The 19,300-nt window shown below is 37.5% G+C and overlaps 3 protein-coding genes across 7 annotated transcripts in view; 2 read left to right on the top strand and 1 right to left on the bottom strand.

Annotated features, from left to right (window-relative positions):
• Positions 1-3,591, bottom strand: part of LOC105383030 (proteasome-associated protein ECM29 homolog) — a 41,930-nt gene extending 38,339 nt beyond the window's left edge. For all 3 annotated transcript variants that reach the window (XM_048628859.1, XM_048628861.1, XM_038122430.2), the window contains exons 1-6: positions 3,443-3,591; positions 3,195-3,313; positions 1,302-1,430; positions 1,023-1,141; positions 733-858; positions 307-418 (exon numbers count right to left, since the gene is read on the bottom strand). In XM_048628859.1, coding sequence (XP_048484816.1) covers positions 307-418; positions 733-858; positions 1,023-1,141; positions 1,302-1,430; positions 3,195-3,313; positions 3,443-3,494 — 657 coding nt within the window. In that variant the 5' untranslated portion in view covers positions 3,495-3,591. The remainder of the gene's footprint in view (positions 1-306; positions 419-732; positions 859-1,022; positions 1,142-1,301; positions 1,431-3,194; positions 3,314-3,442) is intronic.
• An 819-nt stretch (positions 3,592-4,410) lies between these two features.
• Positions 4,411-8,944, top strand: LOC105383028 (uncharacterized protein YGR130C). Its single transcript, XM_011553039.3, has 6 exons — positions 4,411-4,571; positions 4,747-7,003; positions 7,378-7,434; positions 8,072-8,173; positions 8,526-8,654; positions 8,866-8,944. Exons 2-5 carry the CDS (start codon positions 4,936-4,938, stop codon positions 8,648-8,650), a joined length of 2,352 nt encoding a protein of 783 aa, XP_011551341.1. The 5' UTR covers positions 4,411-4,571; positions 4,747-4,935; the 3' UTR covers positions 8,651-8,654; positions 8,866-8,944.
• Positions 8,945-9,574: 630 nt separating this feature from the next.
• LOC105383027 (eukaryotic translation initiation factor 5B) lies at positions 9,575-18,324 on the top strand. Of its 3 annotated transcripts, XM_038122594.2 has the most exons (17): positions 9,796-9,936; positions 10,160-10,222; positions 10,320-12,397; positions 12,486-12,542; positions 12,635-12,868; positions 13,013-13,225; positions 13,414-13,746; positions 13,884-14,108; positions 14,216-14,302; positions 14,394-14,537; positions 15,752-15,856; positions 15,991-16,044; positions 16,185-16,322; positions 16,631-16,738; positions 17,735-17,812; positions 17,885-17,965; positions 18,160-18,324. In XM_038122594.2, the coding sequence occupies exons 3-17, from the start codon at positions 10,459-10,461 to the stop codon at positions 18,246-18,248; spliced, it is 3,885 nt and encodes a 1,294-aa protein (XP_037978522.1). In that variant the 5' UTR covers positions 9,796-9,936; positions 10,160-10,222; positions 10,320-10,458; the 3' UTR covers positions 18,249-18,324. The 3 variants fall into 3 exon arrangements, with proteins under 3 accessions (XP_011551340.1, XP_048484984.1, XP_037978522.1); XM_011553038.3 differs by lacking the exons at positions 10,160-10,222; positions 10,320-12,397 and adding an exon at positions 9,575-9,691 and having other exon boundaries at positions 9,793-9,936; XM_048629027.1 differs by lacking the exons at positions 10,160-10,222; positions 10,320-12,397 and adding an exon at positions 9,615-9,717 and having other exon boundaries at positions 9,793-9,936.
• Positions 18,325-19,300: the final 976 nt, after the last annotated feature.

Below are 19,300 nucleotides of genomic sequence, written 5' to 3'. Positions count from 1 at the left end.
ATGACTAGAAGTCTAGGCCTCTAGTAGGCAAACCTTTTTTGTTTAGTATACAAATTCCGGAATTCTTTAATTATTTGCTTACATGCTATAACTATTGCTTTAAATATGGCACCTAACCAGTTGCATAATGACTAGAAGTCTAGGCCTCTAGTAGGCAAACCTTTTTTGTTTAGTATACAGAGTGTTTTTAATTTGCTTGTTGGTACTCTCTATTCATAATTTACAGTGTTTAGTAGCTGGTGAACCATTTGCCTAATAGACTACTACTTCAGCATTGACAATAATTAATGTGTGTTAATGACATACCTCTTCCAGTTGGTTGGCGTTCATGACATGTTTGTCGACAATCCTCTTGTATGTCTTCATGCTCATGCCTGGCGGCACTTGGAATTCACTCTCTCCGGAATTTGGCAAAGCTCTAGAATATAAATAATTTTTTTAGTATAGTGCCACAAACTTATCTGTTCCGGTGACAGCTCACGTAAATGTGTAATATTTCTTCATTCTATAACATTTTAAGTTTGCCAGTAGTTGTAATTCGCTCTTGTGGTTTCAATAAACCCATCTAATCTATATCAATATATAATTCATTAGTAAATAATGAGATATGGATCAATTTAGTTCGCTCTCACCGGAACAGATAAGTTTGTGGCACTGTAAGTGTAAGTGGTTTTGACATGATAATAAAAGGCAGGTTCTGTTTTACATAAAACAAAAAAAAACTGTTCTTACCTGTATGGAAGCAGCAGAATATCATTTGCAAACTTCAAAATTAGGTTTGCTACTTTTGGTTTTTCTTTTAAATTCAAATCAGTTTCTTTGATTGAGCCTAGTAGTGGCATCACCAACATCAGTATTCTGAAAATAAATTATTACATGATATAAAGCAGTATAGATAGTTAATATTATATTGAATAGTATTCTTGTATCTATGTATGTTTACCACAGACTCCTTTATCAATGTGAGTATAACTCCTACTCCACCAATATTTTGTAAGTAGTAATAATAATTAATAGCTTACCCATCTTGATGTCCTTGTGGTTTGTTCTCAATGGCTTCTAGTAGCGATGGAGCTAGAGCTAACTGCTGGTCCTTTGGCAGACGTGGGAACCCCATTGTGATGTAAATTATTGTGAAATTCTGCAAAGTTTTATTTTAGGAATGAGTTAGAAATAAATACAGTAGAATCTCTTAGAAGTTATAACTCTTTAAGTAGAAAAACTGTATAACATGAAAAAGTTTTTGGTGTCCTCCCTAAGGTCAATTTACAAAGGTTGTACTCTATCTTCCATGAACTTACAATGATGAAGCTGTTGGCCTTAGGGTCCCGGTACAGTGAAAGCAGTGTCTGCACGGGCAGCTGCACATCCGCGCGGCACTTCACGCGCTTGTTCACGTGCACCAGCAACTCCATCACCTTGGTGCGGACCTGCAAAGCGGAGGTAATTATGCAGAGTCAATTGACAAAGAGTGTCATGAATGAAACGTACTCATAAATGAAGCAGTCAATGTATTATTCAATTGAAGGTGTAGTTACTAGTAGGTATAGCTTTGGTTAAGTTGATTATAAATATGTTTTTTTAATGTTACTTTACACACAGGGGCGTATTTACCCTAGGGCTAAAAGGGCTACAGCCCGGGGCGGTAGGCGGCAAAGGGCGGCCCAGGGGCGGCCGGCAGGCCGCCCTTGGACTTTAGGTTGGAGGATTAAAATAGTATATAAAAATATTTTAGGACGTAGCCTAGAACAGCCCTGAGCCAAAATAAAATAAAATAAATATGATTTAAAGTAAGAAATACGGTCTTTTTTCTTTTCGGAACCGGTGGAATAGTAAATTTTTTTCCGCCTTGGTATTTTTTTGAAGGAAATCTAAAGATATTTTTTTTGCCTCACTCAGTCGCCTTGCACAAGTTTATTTCTAGACGTTCTAAAATGTACTCGTCTATACAGAAATATTTTTTTTTTGTTCGGAAGATATTAAATCTATTACCACAATGTTCTAATACATATATTATGTAGGTCGGTAGGTACTCTACACTTCTTCTTTCGTGTCAGTGAACATGCGAAATATTAAATTTTTCCAGACCAAAAAGAAGCAACTTTGATAGCATTCTGGTTGGCCTGGAGTAAGTCTTCCCGAGTACAGGTGGAAGGGCACAGGGGACATGAGAGTAAAGCTCTGTCCATAGCACGCTGAGCGACTTTAAATCGGTGGACCAGTCCTACCGTCAGTGTCCACGTCTCTGCACCATACGTCATCGATGGCAGGATGCACTGGTTTAAGACTTTGTATTCAGGCTCTGAGGAATGGGAATCTTGCCCATATGGGGCAGGCAAATTCAGCAGCTGAGAAGCAGAGTGCTAAGCTACTTGTTCGTAGAAGTTCCACAGCTGGTAGACGTAAGCCGTCGCAGAAGGTTGTTTCGGGAGCTGGCTTTTGGTATTTTTTCTGGTATTTTTCTTAAGGAAATCTAAAGATATATTTTTTTGCTTCACTCAGTCGCCCTGCACAAGTTTATTTCTAAACGTTCTAAAATGTACTCTTTTTTTCGGAAGATATCATTATCTATGCAAATCTATCACAGGCAGTCAAAAATAAAGGTTCAAAACACACCTAACGGAGCTCATGTAAGTTGATTTCATTTACAATCAGAGCTGCGGCGCTCCGTTATGTGTGTTTTGAACTTTCAATAATTTTTGACTGCCTCGACGTAGTGATACGGTTTTGGTATCATTGTTTAGCTTATTTCAAATACTTTTTATTAAATACATAAAAATACCATCAAAGGGGGGCTATTTTAAAAGTTATACAAGTATATGAAAATTTTTGCTGTTTTTTTTGTCAAAAAAACTAGATTAGATGGTAAAGCATTTTATTTCATGTCCGTAAGGCGTTTAAATCTTGAGATATGGTTTTTTATGAAAACTAAGTATCTAAAACTTTAAAATGGCCGCCATTTCTAGAATATTGAGATTTGACCCCACATATGGGGGTGTTTTCTCGATGAAATCACTCGTAGAATACACTCTTAAAGTTTGTCGGGTTCAAAAAACAACACATTGTATATGTAGGTCGGTAGGTACTCTACACTGACTGCTCTTTTAGTTTTCTTTCGTTCCTTGATGGGGCGGAAAACTACAGGAGCCCAGGGCGCGCAATCTTTAAATACGCCCCTGTTTACACATATTTACCTGCTCATGGGGAGACGATAGTTTGAGGATAACAGGTGGCAGGAACCGGTTAAGGCAGCTCTCGAGCTGGTCGTCAGAGTCTGCATTTCCCAGCCTTAAGAAAACACGATCCAAAAGAACTAAAAAGAAATGATCAATGAGTAAGCATTTTTCAAAATAATGAAAACAGCCGGCCAGACGCTAGGTTAAAAGATTGTTTTCAACGTGAAAAGTACATTGTTTGAGATAGTTTTCACATTTGTACTTACGCAGATCATTTGAGCAATCATTTTCAGTCTCTGTAACTTCCATTTCAGACATTTTAATTTAGTTTTTCCGTAGTTATTTTCACGGAAAATCGAAAACAAAATCAGCATCTGTCACAATGACAGCTGCTGGATAAATCGATCGAACAATGTAAAAAAGTCACATTGACAGAATCCTGTTGCGTAAGGTTATTTTAATTTTTATGACCACTGGATAAGATCCGAGAATAATAATGGCCTCGCGCTTCGATAAAGCTGCGTGCAGACCGGCCCAACGAACACCCCAACGATGAATATTTATCAAACATAAAAACATAATACAGGTCAGATTGCAGCAACTATGGTCAAGGAATACCGTTCGTTGGCGTTCGTTTGGCCGGTCTGTACGCAGCTTACGGCCAATGAGTGTTCCATCTAGGATCCATCATTTCGTGGACATTATAGATCCTATCTTTTCTAGCTAGCGATCATTTTCCTGCTTAAAAAGAGACACGAAGTTCTTTGTTCCTCAAAATAATAACGGCCTTCCTCGGTATTTTTTTGGACCTGTCACATCCACATCACAATAAATCACCATAAAAAGCCATAAAATGAAATATCGAAAGTAAAAACGTGGTTCCGTAAGTTCAGTTTAAAATTATCTTAAATTGACTATCTATGTAGGTAGCTTTACATACATAATGCTCACGACTGTATTCCCCGAAGGGGTAGTCAGAAGAGGTGTCTCACAAGCAAGTCACCCGCTTTTCGCTGTAAATTTGTACTCACATGATAGGTCGCGAGACGAATCGCCGTTTTTTAATGAGTACAATGCACTTAGGGTACCTACACATCTAGATTTCTAGATGTGCAGGTTTCCTCGCGAATATTTTCCTTCACCATGTAGCTTTACTGCTGGGTAGGTACTTACCGTATTACAAGGAAAAAAACTACTTGTATAACCGCAGAATGGTATTAACGTATTATTTTCTCTTTTAGGATACAAGAAACGGAAACCAATCATGGATTTTCAGTCCACAGGAACTTACACATAGTCACACAGCATAATTAATAACCTTTCCCCACCCCATCGCTTCTTACGATCATTTGCAACGATGCCGATGTAACTTGAATTCAGCAAACAATTAATAATGTAAGATAATTCAATAGATTAGAAAAAAACCATAAATGGAATTAAGTATAAGTACTTAAGTGTTATACCTACCTAGTTAACAATACCTACTTAGCTAACTCTTAGACACCACCTAACCGCTTGAACAGTCCAGTTATTTCAGCAGATTTTAACTAAGTATCTCGATTGTTTTCAGAAAAGTACCTACCTACCTACTTTACCTAACTTAAAGCAATCCACTCAGCAAATCTAAAACAACTCTTCGGCAATACTTATAGCAAAAAACATAAAATAAAATAAGTATGCCAATAAACTGATTAACAGTAATCAACATTAAATATTTTGATTAATATTTCCGTAAGGTTCACAAAACCCACCTCTATCCATGAGTAATTCGCAGATAAGAATAAACACTATCAAGATGAATTCCAATAAATATTCTCGATTTCTAAAAAAAAACCTAAACACAAAAGCAATAAAAAAGAATTTTAGACCTAGTCATATGAAGTCCTCTATAACTTCACGTATAAGACCAATAAAATCAAGATCAGTGAAAGGACTCAAGAGATCATACACAAAAGTAGTAAAACGTAAAAAATCTAAAAAGAACATAGAGGATGATGATTATGAATATGAATATGATCCATACGAAGCATTAGAACCTCGTCAAATGTATCAACCGCAACAAATCCGCGATCCAAATGAAATGTACAATCAACAGCTGTACGGACAAAAACAGCTGGAAGAACGAAGGCGAGTATACGAAGAAAAAGGATTGTTCGGACAGCAACAATTGTATGAAGAAAAATACGGCACTCCGATCCAAGACAAACAAAGTGGAGACCGCGAATCATTGGAAACACCTACATTATCATTGAAAAGTGAATCTCGTTCATCTTCTTCGTCATCGTCATCATCATCGCCATCGTCGTCGTCAACATCGTCTGCCAGCAAGGCTTCAGCATCACCAATACCATCACCAGTGGCATCAACGTCTTCTAAAGCTTCTTCATCGTCATCAAAAGCATCGTCTGCTTCAAAGAGTACGTCTGGCACGACTTCCTCTTCAACATCAATACAGCAATGGAGACCATCTTCGATTACAGCTACACGCATGGCGCCTTCCAAAACATGGCTACCCACATCTGATTCATCAGTTTTTCAGCGAACTCTCGCTCCCAGAAAAGTAAAAAAAAAAGTATCTTTCAACGAGGAACCATGGGCTAGTGTACGACACCGGGACACTAAAAAACGATCCGATAGAGAACCAACACACGCTACATTTAAAAAAGAAGCGCCCATACCTAAACTTACAACTAGTTCACCAACACCATCGGAAATAAAAACTGAAGATACACCGCCGTTGGTAGAAAGGCCGGCAGAATTGTTAAAAAAACAGGAGTCGTTTATTCAAACCCAACCCCATATACTGATACGGAAAGGATCAAAGTTCTTCAGAGGGCGAAGACTCGCTCCACTTGATCCATCTACTCCCTCGAACGTGATCCCCCCAAAACCATCACTGATGGTTCTGTTTCCAAATAATTCCAATATATTGATTCCTAAACATAGACCAAGGTCAGAACCCGCAAAACCAGCTTCGATATTGAAGCCGCCGACATCGGAAGTCCAATTTCCGTCTGTTAGTCCCGTCTCTACTATACAATCTCTGACTGTGTTGATGGACAATAGAGGAACAGATCCAGCGGAAAATTCTAAAAACAGATCAATAAATACATCAGGTCAATCTAAGGTAACCTCTAGTAAATCTAGCAATACAGAGAAGAAAAAGAGAAAGAAATTTAAAAAGACCAAGTGCCGTAAGCCAATTCTTGAAGTAGAAACCAATGTAGAGTGGCTCCGATCTTATTTAACTTACAAGCCAGAGTTACTTACAGATGAATTAAGTCAATCACTCAAAAGAGATTTGGGGTGGCCTGGATACGTGCAGATAAAGAAAAGTGAGGGCAGTAAACTAAAAAAGAAGAAGAAAAAAGATGAAGAGCAAGACAGACCTAAACCTACAACAAATCTTGATAACTTATACACTTATATGACAAACGTTACAAACTCTGGCAGCGAACCGGAGCTATACGATCCTCCCAAATATAAGAAAAAAAAGAAGGTGAAAAAGCCAGATGATGAAGATAAGCTATATGAATTGGCGACAACAACAACCACTGTAATGTTTACATTTCAAGACGATGATGGTAACAAAGTTGATGTAAAAGTGTTAAAAGAAAGACAAACTAGTACAAAAGGTAAGAAGAAAGAAAAGAAAAAGAAAAAAAAGGTGAATTGGGAAACTTTGACGCTTGCTACGAATATAATTTATCTAAAATCTTACTACCGCGACTATTGCGAGTCACTCCTTAGAATGGAGGCTTTGAAAGAAGCGAAGAAGAAGAAGAAGAAAAAGAAGAGCCAAAAGGATGACCAGGACCACACAGAAAGTTAGTAAACGTCAACCAAATACATATCTAGCATACTATCGTTGAATCATTTAGCCTAAAATAGACTATAGTAATATACATATCAACCTCATAGAAGCAGAAAAACAGGCGGAAGGAAGCTCGCTAACTAAAAACTGAGGCACCCAAAGTAAGTAAGTCGATTTCATTGTTACGACGAGCCCGACCACACCTACATTCATATTCAAAGTAAGTCAGTTCGCCGCCGCGCACCTCACCCATTCACCCGCACACTCTCATGTCGCCGCTTTTCATGTGCCTCAGTTGTTTAGTTAGCGAGGCCTTTTTTCTTTTATATATATTTCATATTCTATTCTATTACTTACTTCGATGAATCAACCTTTATTATTTTCCAGCTATCGATTGGCACGAGAGAGCTAAGATCGACCTCCGAGTGGACAGGCCAACAAGCGGTAATTAGTGTATTTAGCAACTACCTAGACAGTAGACACCTATAGTTAGTTAGTAGAAATTTAATAGTTCTGGTCAGCTTATCGGCGATATTTCCATCGCCTTCTGCGATATAAAAGCCAGTATTTAGACAATGTCGCATTTTTAAATAACGTAGCATTAACAATGTTAACATTATGCAAATATTTTCCAAACGCATTTCCATTTTATGTTGTGAATTGACATTTATTCGACACTGTGCTATGTGACAGCTGTGCCCGCGAGCTTCGCTTCGCCTTAAAAAGTTTTCCCGCGGGAATTCCGGGATAAAAAGTAGCCTATGTTCATTCTCAGCGTCTAGACCATATGTAGGTATACCAAATTTCATTCAAATCCGTTCAGTAGTTTTAAAGAGTAACAGACAGACAGACAGACAGACAGACACAGTTACTTTCGCATTTATAATATTAGTTAGGATTCTCAAAGCAGATTCCAAGTAAATAAGGGCCTTACCACAAAAACTTAGACAGTGTTTAAAGGTGTTTATAGCTATCAAACGCCTACAAAATCTGTCAAATATCGTTTTAAACACTTGTTTAAAGTTTTTGTGGTAGTACAGTAAATGTTTAGTATGGTCACCGTTAATAAATATTTTTGCAGCTGATTACCTCCGGGACAAAGGAATCATTGTCGACATGCATCTGCGGACGTTCTCCAAGTTTGAGTACGACGATCTTCACGGGCCATCAATATCTTATCAAGGTATAACTTGCTGATTTATATTTTACAATGTATATGTGGGTAGCACACATACAGTCGTGATCTCTTTTGCTGACTGTACCTACGCACATTTGAATAGAAATTTGGGGAACGACATTGCTCCTAAACCTGTAAGCGGAGGTGACAGTATGCGGGTCATCTGTCGAAGAGTCGGTGATCGTTGGGGTAGTTATGGAGTGGAAATCATAGCCTTGGACGCCCTCCAGCCCAATGGACCGACACGACGTCGAACGTAACTGTATACAATTCGGCGGGGATATCAATTGTATGCGCTTATTTGGCATGAAAAAACATACCTAATTATGAGGTACCTAACCTAAGTCATACATTACAGATCTCGGTGTGAGAAAAGCCACAGAAATTCGAAGGACTTTCTCATTTGACCGGTATCACTTATTTAGAACTAAGGCCAAGGCGGAAAGATGCTACACCATCAATCGACTTCATATGGAGGAATGAAGCGGTGAGAACAAAATTAAAGTTACTAGTTAAGCTAGATCAATTACAATAACTGAGGCTTTGGTTTAGTTAATTAATAAATCCGCAATTTTTATATATTTGACACCATAAGTATATACGTGATTTATTGTCTGCCTCTGAGGTGCTAGATAGAACGAGACTAGAACGGATTTTTCATCTAAGCGGCTATCTTATCCTCTATTTTATTGTTTCAGGAATTAGTTCCGGTTCACGTAACTAAGTAAAATATTATGAGTTACCACTGTTTACAATGTAATACAATGTGAAATACAATTTCCAATATTTTTTATTTACTTTATACTTACTTATAAGTCCCAAAGGAACGTCAAAAATTGTGACGGCAATTACACTGCGAAGACGCAAGCAACGCAACAATGAGGCCTCGCCCTTACTTAAAAATGGATACTCTACTCGTACGCTACAGATGACCCCTCACTCACTCAGACCGACACAGAAACTTGTATACATTTCAGCCTTTTGAGCGCTTTCACATTATCTGACCCGATATCGGGGTAAGTAAAATGTATGAAATTAGGTACTTACTTATATACCTCTGCTCTGATATTTGATATCGGGCCGGACAATAATTTATAGACAGGTAGGTAGGTATATATTTCATAAGTACATTTTACTTAGGTACTAGGTACAATATCGGAACGGGGTCCGAGACCTATATATCGAATCGGATAGTGTGAAAACGAAAGTCCTAAGAATAGGTATATTTCAGCATGATTTCTGCTACATAGTCCTCTTTTCCCGTCTGTCCGATTATGGACACTGATGGACACCCGAGTCCGCGTTGTTCTATGGATATGCACCTCTTTTCCAAGGAACTTTTCATTTTCCTGAACATACGAATAGAATCATGGTTCTGAGCTTGAGTAGATCTATTATATTAGAATCTATGCTGCAAATGTCAATGAACTTTGACTTTTATTTTGACATTTCAAAACGGCAACAGTTTTGCAATCCGGAAAAATTATAAAAATAAATCCCGTATTCTGCAAATATGTGAGATCCGTAAGTACCTACCTTGTTTAATTAAAGTAAGTATAAAATTTAATAAACCTATGAAGAGCTGTTATTTGTTATAAATTTAAATAAAAACTGTCGCATTTCAGCATCTCACACATAATTTATCATCATCACGGAACCATGGAAATTGCACCATTGTAATAACGGTACCACTAACAGTCAAAATTTATTTCCTTGATCATTGCAAAACGAGCCAGCTACGATGGAGCTCCCCTTTGAATTTGACGCATGTAAGTTAAAGCATGATTTAAAATTATACTTCTGCTCAGATTTCACGAAAAAACTATAACTTTTGAACCTTAAAAAACTACAAACTTAGTTACTAGCTGTTGCATTACAAGTATGCAAACTACACTAAAGTTTAATAAGAAATATAATCGTTTTTATACTACATAATTAGTTAATTGTATTAATTGTTACATATACATACCCTATGTGTATATTTCGTTTCAGTTTTACCAAAACATTAATTTACCAAAACCAAAAGCTGTTACTATGTTCCGCATAAATGTTTAGGTAAGTTACCTACTGTAACTGAATAGTTTCATTTAATAATGATAAGTATATAATTATCGTTTCTAAATTAATATTAACTTTCATAATATTTTTTCAGATCAGTGACTGCACTGTAAAATTAAGCAATGATCCAGCAGCAAATCCAATAATATACTTTTTAAATATTATTATCATTTCAAAACTATCATAAACTGTATTGAATTTAATGACGTAAGTACATAATAAAGGTATTCATCATGGAAGACAACAAATACGCCCGGTTTCTAAGGAATAACATAAACACCCGAAACTTACATAAATTGAAACCCAGTAACATAAAAGCGTCCATAGGGCGATTAAAACCAGTAAATACGAGCTCTGTAAAAGATGCTATCAAAGGATCCTTCACAAAGTTAACGAATTTCAATAAATCTGATGAAAGTTCGTCGGATAGTCAAGATAGTGATTACGATGAGCGTCTCGAACAATATCAACAAATGTACGAGCCGCAAGAAACTGTCCAACCACAAGCTACGTATGAACCACAACAACAGTATTCTCCTAAATATGGTACGACTTCATGGTCAGATACAGGACTGCGGTCTCCGCCAATGACACCTAAGGTTGAGACAGAATCTGATCCACCTTCAAATGCTTCAACAGCGGATTCTTCATCTTCATCATCATCTTCCTCGTCAGCTAAACAGACGTCTTCGTCGACTAAAGTATCATCATCATCTGCTAAAGGATCTTCTTCATCGTCTCCTTCGTCTACGGCAACAGAAGAATCCCACCAATCATCAATATCCGCTCCAGAAACTTTGCCTCCATGGACGCCTATATCGTATACGCAAGCTCGAATGGTACCATCTGCAAATTGGTCACCAAAATCGGGATCATTTATTTATCACTCACGATCTGAATCTAAATTGACAAAAAAAGTATCATTTAGCGACGAAAAAGCAAGGTTGCAAAGTAGGTCTAGAAGAGAGGAAGCACCAATCCCCAACATGAGAACTAATTTTGACGAAAAACCATCCGAATTAGCTCAAAGACCGTCAGATATGCTAAAAGAACAACTGTCATCATATTTGACGTCAGAACTCATGCCTGATGAAAAACCCTCCGACATACTCATTCGCGATCGAAGAGGAAAGTTTTACACCGTACCGGGAAGACAACCTAAGATTGATTTGGAAGCTCAATTATCATCTCTTTTATCCGTGGATGATAATAAATTAATCAATAAGCCGTCTTCCGAACCACTGCAACCCGTATCAATCATGAAGACACCTTCTACAATACCGCAAATCCGTAGCTCAGTTGAAACTGTAGCTTCTGTTACCACAAGCTTAGGTCACCGATTTACAGAACCTGCTGAAAATTCAAGAAATAGATCAGTAAATGTTTCAGGTAAACCCATACCAAACTCACACAAATCTAGCAATACTGAAAAGAAGAAAAAAAAGAAAAAGAAGAAGAATTTAAATAAGTGCCATAGGCCACGGCTACAGATGGAAACAAATTTAGATTGGGTAAAAACCTATTTACAATATAAACCTAAACCTCTACCACCACCACCAAAGAAAACAAAGAAAGAGATAGAGGAAGATAAAGCTTTAAAAGTATTACATGATAAACTTCAAGAAAATGCAGATAAATTGAATGCAATAAAAAACCGAAAAAAAGATAAAGAGGAAATTAAAGCAGAGGAAGATTTTAAATTATATGAATATGACGGCCACGAGCCCCATAAAGGCAGACCACCGACTGCAGAAATTCTATCTCGAGGGAAACCCACAACGAACCTACAAACTATTTATACATATTTAACGGTAGTGGATAACTCTGGTAGTGAAGCAGAACTGTTTGTAGATCCGAACAAACGTAGGAAAAAGAAAGGTAATAAAAAGAAGTCGTCGGGAGAAGAGTTTATAATAATGTTTGCAGCAGAGGATAAAAAGGAAGATAAGAAGGAGAGTAGCAGTGAAACAGATACGGGTCTCCAAAAAGATAAACAAACGAACACGAAGAAAAAGAGGCTTAAGAGGATCAAGAAGAAGAAAGAGGCTCGAAAAAAACTAACAACACGACTCGTAACAAACATCTGTTTTATGAAATCTTTGTTCCTTCATTGTTGGTCTCGTGAGGGACTTAAACCACTCATTGTTACTAAAGAATTAGACCATACAGAAGGTATACTTACGTAACAATTATTTTTGACATTAATCTAAATCTGAGATTAATCTCACATTTTACAGTACTAACCCTTATATTTTTTCAGATATCGATTGGACTGAGAAAACTAAAGTTGATCCCAGAGTGGACAGACCTACTGATAGTAAGAAATTAAAATTAATACTTAATTAATCATCAACTTGCTAAATCATTAATTTCTAAAAACCATACTAATAAAACTTCTAATGTTTTCAGTCGAATACTACTTGAAGAAGAATATTACGCTTGAAACGGGTCATGTTCGCACAGTTACCAAGTTTAATAGCGAAAATGTTCATTCTACATCAAAGTCACTTACAGAAATTTATATGGGAGAAGAAACTGCTGATAATCTTCCTAAGTCGATGTCTGATTACGGCAGCCTCTTCAGGACCAATTTAAACCGTTGCTATATAGTAAACCCAGTGTTTATTACCAGAAAAAAATCAGGTACCCATTTAAGTTTAAACTTCATACTTTATTATAAAAAACACGCATACACCACCCAACGGTTTTAACATCTCTAGTCATGAAGTAGCTAAAAAACCTTAACAACAAAAAAAACAGAACTAACATTATTCCATCTCACACCAGCGAGAGGATTGCTCGACATGCCGAAAGCGAAGGCGAAACCTGAGCCAGAAGGTTTCTTCAGGGAGGAAGAGTTCATTGTTAGCAGGTGTTGCCGCTGCAGTGGGGGCGTCACGGTGGACCCCGGCCCAGACGGCTGTGAGGCCAGGAAACCAAAGAGGAAGACTTCTAGAGACGGGGAGAAGCATCACCTCGAGGTCCTGTCTGAGGACACTGGTAAGCTGGTAGAAAGATCCGATACAGTAGATTCAATTTTAGAAGCTAAAAAGTATATAAAATAGACATAAGTTTTTGCACTAGACTTTATACATTTGAACTGTAAAATGGGTAACCATAGGAAGAAGGGGATGAATTAAACAGACTTTATAACAGGACAGCTAAAGGTAAGATTATTAACTCTACAGACTCCGATGCAGTCAGCATAAAGAGGACAGTGCGGCTGAGGGCGATTCCTAGCGACATCAGTATCAGTGACATAGACAAACAAGACAACATCAAGAGGACGGACCAAACCACCAGTGACAAGAGTGACCATTCCTCCGCGTCCTCATCAAGTTCAAAGTCCAGCGTCTCTGCGGAGTCTAAGGAGTCTGCGGAGTCTAAGGAGTCTGCGGAGTCTAAGGAGTCTGCGGAGTCTAAGGAATCTGCGGAGTCCGCGGAAGAAGAAGAAGTTAAGGAGAAGAAGAAGAAGAAGAAAAAGAAACAAAAGAAGGAGAAAGATTCTTCTGAAGGTGAAGGTAAGTATTTTTACGCTGCTTAAGAGTTGTGGGAGTCTTATTCATTGTATTGAGAATTTAATACAATACAAAAGCGAAAGGCATTATAAAAATGTACTACAAACAGCTAGTAATAAACCTCACAAAATTATTCGCAGACGAAGAAGCCTCGGCAGCCAGCGACTCAACACTATCCTACGACAGTGCAGATAAAATACCAGACACGGATGGTTATGACTACATGAAGATGTATTGGGAGGCCTACCTGAACAATAGCGTGGACCCCAATGAAGAGTATTACGCGTATTTACAACGGTACCTGCAGATGCTAGACGCCTCGACTCCTAAGAATGAAAAGCCAGTTGCTGATGGTACTACTTCGGGTACGAAAGTTATGGTTACACGCTCGCGACATTACTCTACAGAAAAGATACGGGCTTCCTGTTGTTTACACGGTCTTCCTAATTTATTCAATAAAATACTATTTCAGGAGAAAATATACTAAAATATGCCGCTCAGAACAAAAAACAAAGGTTACTGGGTATATTACAATCGGGCGCGAAGAAAGCAATTTCAGGTTTGACCCTTGACTTTTCTTCCTACATTTTTTAATTTTTACTAGACTTATGTCTCGTACGTGGTATTAAGCATATAAAACTAATTTCCAGAGGATCATTTGAGAAAGATGAAGAGGGCGGCGAACATGGTAAAGAAGAAGTTAAAACTGGACAAGCCGGAGCCATCCAACACAACGCTCTATGAAGTCAACTTTCAAACCAGCTCCTACTCCGTATTTGATAGGGCGCATTCGGGTAAGTATGACTTTTTTTTTGGAGTCTGCCCTCTACACCGTCTACACCTTATCATACCATGACTGTGCATAAACTTATCAAGCACGGAATGTAATACAATACGGCATGCTTTGCCCACTGAAACGAGTCGACGGCGTCATATGATGCCGGTATGGTGTTAATGCTGGTGTCCGTATGTTGCCCACCCGTAATTTATATGTCTATTGATAGGTTCTACCTTTTTTGGTATAAGATTTATTTGCCTAATCTCGTATTGCATAGTAACGTTTGGTCAAAGTCTCGTTACGCCGAAAATCGTATGGCATAAATCTCGTTTAGTAAAAAGTTATTTCGCATAACATTGTTTAGCCTAATAATGGTATGGCCAAATCTTGAATAGCCTAATAATGCTATGGCATAGGTTTATACAAAGTAATAATATTCGTTTGGCTTTAACTTTGACGGAGCGTCTCCCTACATAGCGCAAACTGGTGCCTTGTATTGTTTCCGCTGTTTGGAAAACACTCCGCTCCGCTTCGCTACGCTCCGCTTTGGTTTTGATGAACATGTGCACCTAACACGCTCCTCCTCGCTTTGCTCGTCGTCGCACCTATTTTTAGGTTTCGATCCCATGGGGTTTGTAATAATTATATTGGTCGTTAACTTTCGATTTTTTGATCATACAATATCGTGATTTTTGGGATGTAGGAAAAAAATACCACAATTTGTACATTTACTACATACTTAATATATTATTTATCAAGATAACATTAGGAGAAACAAGATTATACATAGGTATAGACGAACATAAATTTGAGCAAACGAAACTTAGGTGTTCAAAGATTGTGCCTAAAGAGTTTTAGACGAAACGAGCCTTATGCCACATAAGTCTTGGCAAAGTGATGGTTCGGCCAAAAAAGTTTTGACCATACGAGTTATGCTAAATAAGTTTTGGTCAATAAAGATTATGCGAGATGAGCGGAACCCCTATTGATAGGAAGCCGTTTCATTATCGTATGTGTATCGGTATTGCCTGGACGTCTGCGGAGTGGTTTCAAGTTATAAAAGAATAAAATAGGTATGGCTATTAAAAGGTTAACTGTTAGACAAATGGAAATGATTGCCATAATATTGGATGAAGAAGAAGAGAACCAAAAACCCACTCGACGTTACTGGATTCAAGATACTTTGGGCAGACTCTATATATTGTTTTATCTTCATCCTTGCCTTTTCAGCGTGCAATTTTCTGTACCCAAAAATACCGATACTAAAAAAACCTGTAGAGAATCTAGAGCCAGAGGAGGAGCCGGCCGTACCTAAGGTCGATAATACCACTTCCGGTGAGTAACTAACTCTATCTTTAAATACGAGATGTGAATTTATGATGCTTTCCTGAATAACCATCCATATGGCAACGTATTCCAATATTTTTTTATTAAAAAAAAACAATTCATTATTTTATATTGTTTTACAGATTACATGGTAATCGAGGACACCGGTCCAAAATTTGCTGAAAATTTCACTCCAGGTTTGATATTAATTATAAGAACCTTACAGAATGTAACATTCATAATATCCGTCAGCTACTCAGCATACCTACACACATTCCTATGACCCATGCCATCAAGATAGACACTCAACTATACATGCCTAACAATTTCCCAACAGGAGAAGCCCTGGACAATTACCACAAGGACCCAGACGCCGAGGAAATGTCATTCTACGACTGCAAACGAGAATTTATGGAGAAAACCAAAAATGGCATCACCATAGTGCATGAGCTGCAACCCACCTACTATGACGAAGGTACCGATACACAATCAAATAATTACCTTTTCAGGATTAAAGTTGATTTGTGTGATCTATAAGGTGTCAGAGAACTGTCGTGCAAAATAGACTCATGGGCATGGGTAGCGCAGTAACCGTCTTAAACTTTTTCTCAAGCGTCTCGTTCTATGAAATGCCGAGGATGTCTTGTTTGGGCACATCTTGCGATACTCCAATATCCAGCAATATAATTATGATCTACGACATGCCTAGTGATAGGTCTGATAAGATGATTTGTACTTTTTTAATGACTAATGAATCATGTGTAGATGTTTGTTCGTCAACAGAGGATGACTACCGCAACTACGACGACACCCCGCTGACGCGCGCGGACCGCGAGCCCTCCGCCAGCCGGTTCTTTGCGGAATCCACCAGCGACTCCAACTCCTCTATACGTGAGATTGTTACTAATTACTATTATTTCTGCTCTCATATCATGTTTTTTATTCATACACTGCATGTACTAGGGACCGTACAATGTAAGACTTTATATAGGACTTTTAGCTTTTTTTTTAAAGACATAATATAATAAAAAACTTAGGCCTAATTTCACACCATTCGGTTAGGTTAAAAATACCTCGGTTTGGTTACATGTTGGACCGTTAAGGTTAGTGAGTGTCCCACCATGCTAAATCAAGGGGTTAACTCCCTTGATCGGGTGATAAACTTGATTGCTGCTGTGGGGTTCCGCTAAGACTTGGTTAAGACCGGTAACCAGGCAACGGGTTGTTTACTTGTCACTCATTCTGTCAAGATTCAAGATGGAAAAATGAACAGAGCCTTTGATAAACAATATACGAACTAGATGTTGTGTGACATAAAAAATTAAGCGAAATACTGTCTGGGTTTTATATGTCAAACCGAGATAAAAGTTTAAATTTAATGTCCTAACCTAACTTGGAACCGCAATATAGAAATGATGGCCCTACCTGGAAATCGAACCCGGGATCCCTGGGTGATGAAGCTGAGCTTCTACCACTAGACCACAGAGGTAGATTCAAGAAGTTAAACCTAATGACTTATAGATGATATAATTTAGATGTCAAGTTTCAGAATTTAAAAAAATATTTTTTTATTTAAGTTTTAGGCCCTGTTTCACAATGTCTGGTTAGTGGCTACCTGTGAGATAAAATACATGCTATCACTGTCAAAAAAATTATAACAGAGAGTGACAGCATTTATTTTATTACAGGTAGCCAATATCCAGACATTGTGAAACAGGGCCTTAATGTTGTTTTACTAAAGTCTCCTCTTCTAGGAGGTGCGTGTAAATGTGTCAAAACTGCGCGACACTTATACATTGGTGCGCGCTATGCCGCTCAGTCGCTATTCGTCTTTTGCGACAAAGAACTCGAATACTGAGCTCTGATCACTGTTATATAATTTTTCAGACATACCAAGCAGAAAATATTCAGTAAGAGTACGGGAAAGAAATTTCGAAAGTGATCGTCCGAAAAAGAGTGCCCCAGGTATTTATATGTACCTACATAGGTACACCACGCACAAGAGATAAACATTATGACATTGTTTTATGTTTATAGCTCGCAGTCCTCGCTTCAAATCCGGCAACAGAAGGAAGAGCCCAACGCAAATATTTAGAGCCCAGAGTTCGTCATCATCGTGTGAGTTCATACATTTAATTTAATTTTCAACCTTTTGACCCCGTGATATACCACTTTACAAGTAATTATAGATATCTGCCGCCGCTGCATGGGTTTGTTTATCTGCGAAAATAAAATTAATTCGTGTGACAGCTCATTCAAACATATATCGTTTGAATGAGCTGTCACGAATAAATTTTATTTGATTTCCACAGGCCACAGCTTCAGGAGCCCCCATCGCCGCAAATCTGTGACGTTTGATTGGACGTTCAACCAGCACACGCCGATAGAAAGAGCTCGATAGCGTCCCGTCTTACGTCGCGTCCATATATTATGCTTTACTTTTTTATCATTATGAAATAAATATACATACTGTTGTCCGATTTGCTGTGTATTAACGTATGTTTTTCACTTTCCGTGATTTTTTGGCATGAGGATAAAACTGTTCCATTTGATATTCATTTCGCGCGGATGGATATTTTATCCCACTGCCTTGACGATGATATCTGACAATCAACGTAGGGGTGGCCCCAGAGGGCTTTATTAAAAAAACAAATTGTGATTCAGTACTTGTATTTTAGAAACCGAGTTGTGCATCCACGACAAACAACATAGTTATAATAAAATTTAAAAAATATTATGAATAATTACCAAATTAAAATTAAGTAAACTATTAAACATAAGATTCGTTCAAGTTGTCATAATAATGCATTACAAACAAATATAAAAGACACGTTCCCATACGTTGTCAGTACAATTAGTTAAATTTACATTCTACATTTTAACATAACACAGCACTTATCACTGAATGACAAATTGTAAAAAAAATCTATTTTACATTTTACTGGCTAACATTTTAATTACTGAGTATCGACGTTAAGTTTAAAGAGGGAAATTTATACAATTAATATGACTCAGGTAATAATGACAACAGCGAGTTAGTTTATTTGCAGTTCAGTCTTATTATAGGAAGAAGTCAAATGAAAGTCAATACTCATTGAAATTAACGTAAGAGACAGCATAATTTCAGTACATTTTAATACTATTTATACCTTATTCTCAAAGACAAACAGCACACATGTACAAGGAATGTTTTAGATACAATTTATAAAAATGATTTTTTCGTAACCAAATAATAATATTTTTGGGTTCTCATAGCCAAATAAACAATAAACTTTTGAACACTTTTTTACAATATAATGTACATTGGAATAATGATTTACACTTTAACACAAAACACAACAAAAGAAGAGATCACAAAATGTATCAAAAAATTGCATATTTTTTTGTGTGTGAATCGGTAAACTACAGGTCTAAATTAAGGAACAAAAAAGATTGAAAACTTGCTTCATAAAC

Source organism: Plutella xylostella, chromosome 22, assembly GCF_932276165.1.
Source record: "Plutella xylostella chromosome 22, ilPluXylo3.1, whole genome shotgun sequence".
NCBI lineage: Eukaryota > Metazoa > Arthropoda > Insecta > Lepidoptera > Plutellidae > Plutella > Plutella xylostella.
Note: the sequence above shows the minus strand (reverse complement) of the source record. Positions and strands in the feature narration are given on the sequence as shown.

What these genes read in the sequence shown, in the direction of transcription:
- LOC105383028 (XM_011553039.3), top strand. Translation starts at nt 4,936, where the DNA reads ATGAGTAATTCGCAGATAAGAATAAACACTATCAAGATGAATTCCAAT. An exon ending in TGACCAGGACCACACAGAAA is followed by an intron (nt 7,004 to 7,377) that starts GTTAGTAAACGT and finishes ATTATTTTCCAG; the next exon opens with CTATCGATTGGCACGAGAGA. An exon ending in AGTGGACAGGCCAACAAGCG is followed by an intron (nt 7,435 to 8,071) that starts GTAATTAGTGTA and finishes ATATTTTTGCAG; the next exon opens with CTGATTACCTCCGGGACAAA.
- LOC105383027 (XM_038122594.2), top strand. Translation starts at nt 10,459, where the DNA reads ATGGAAGACAACAAATACGCCCGGTTTCTAAGGAATAACATAAACACC. An exon ending in AGATTCTTCTGAAGGTGAAG is followed by an intron (nt 13,747 to 13,883) that starts GTAAGTATTTTT and finishes AATTATTCGCAG; the next exon opens with ACGAAGAAGCCTCGGCAGCC. An exon ending in ACCCACCTACTATGACGAAG is followed by an intron (nt 16,323 to 16,630) that starts GTACCGATACAC and finishes GTTCGTCAACAG; the next exon opens with AGGATGACTACCGCAACTAC.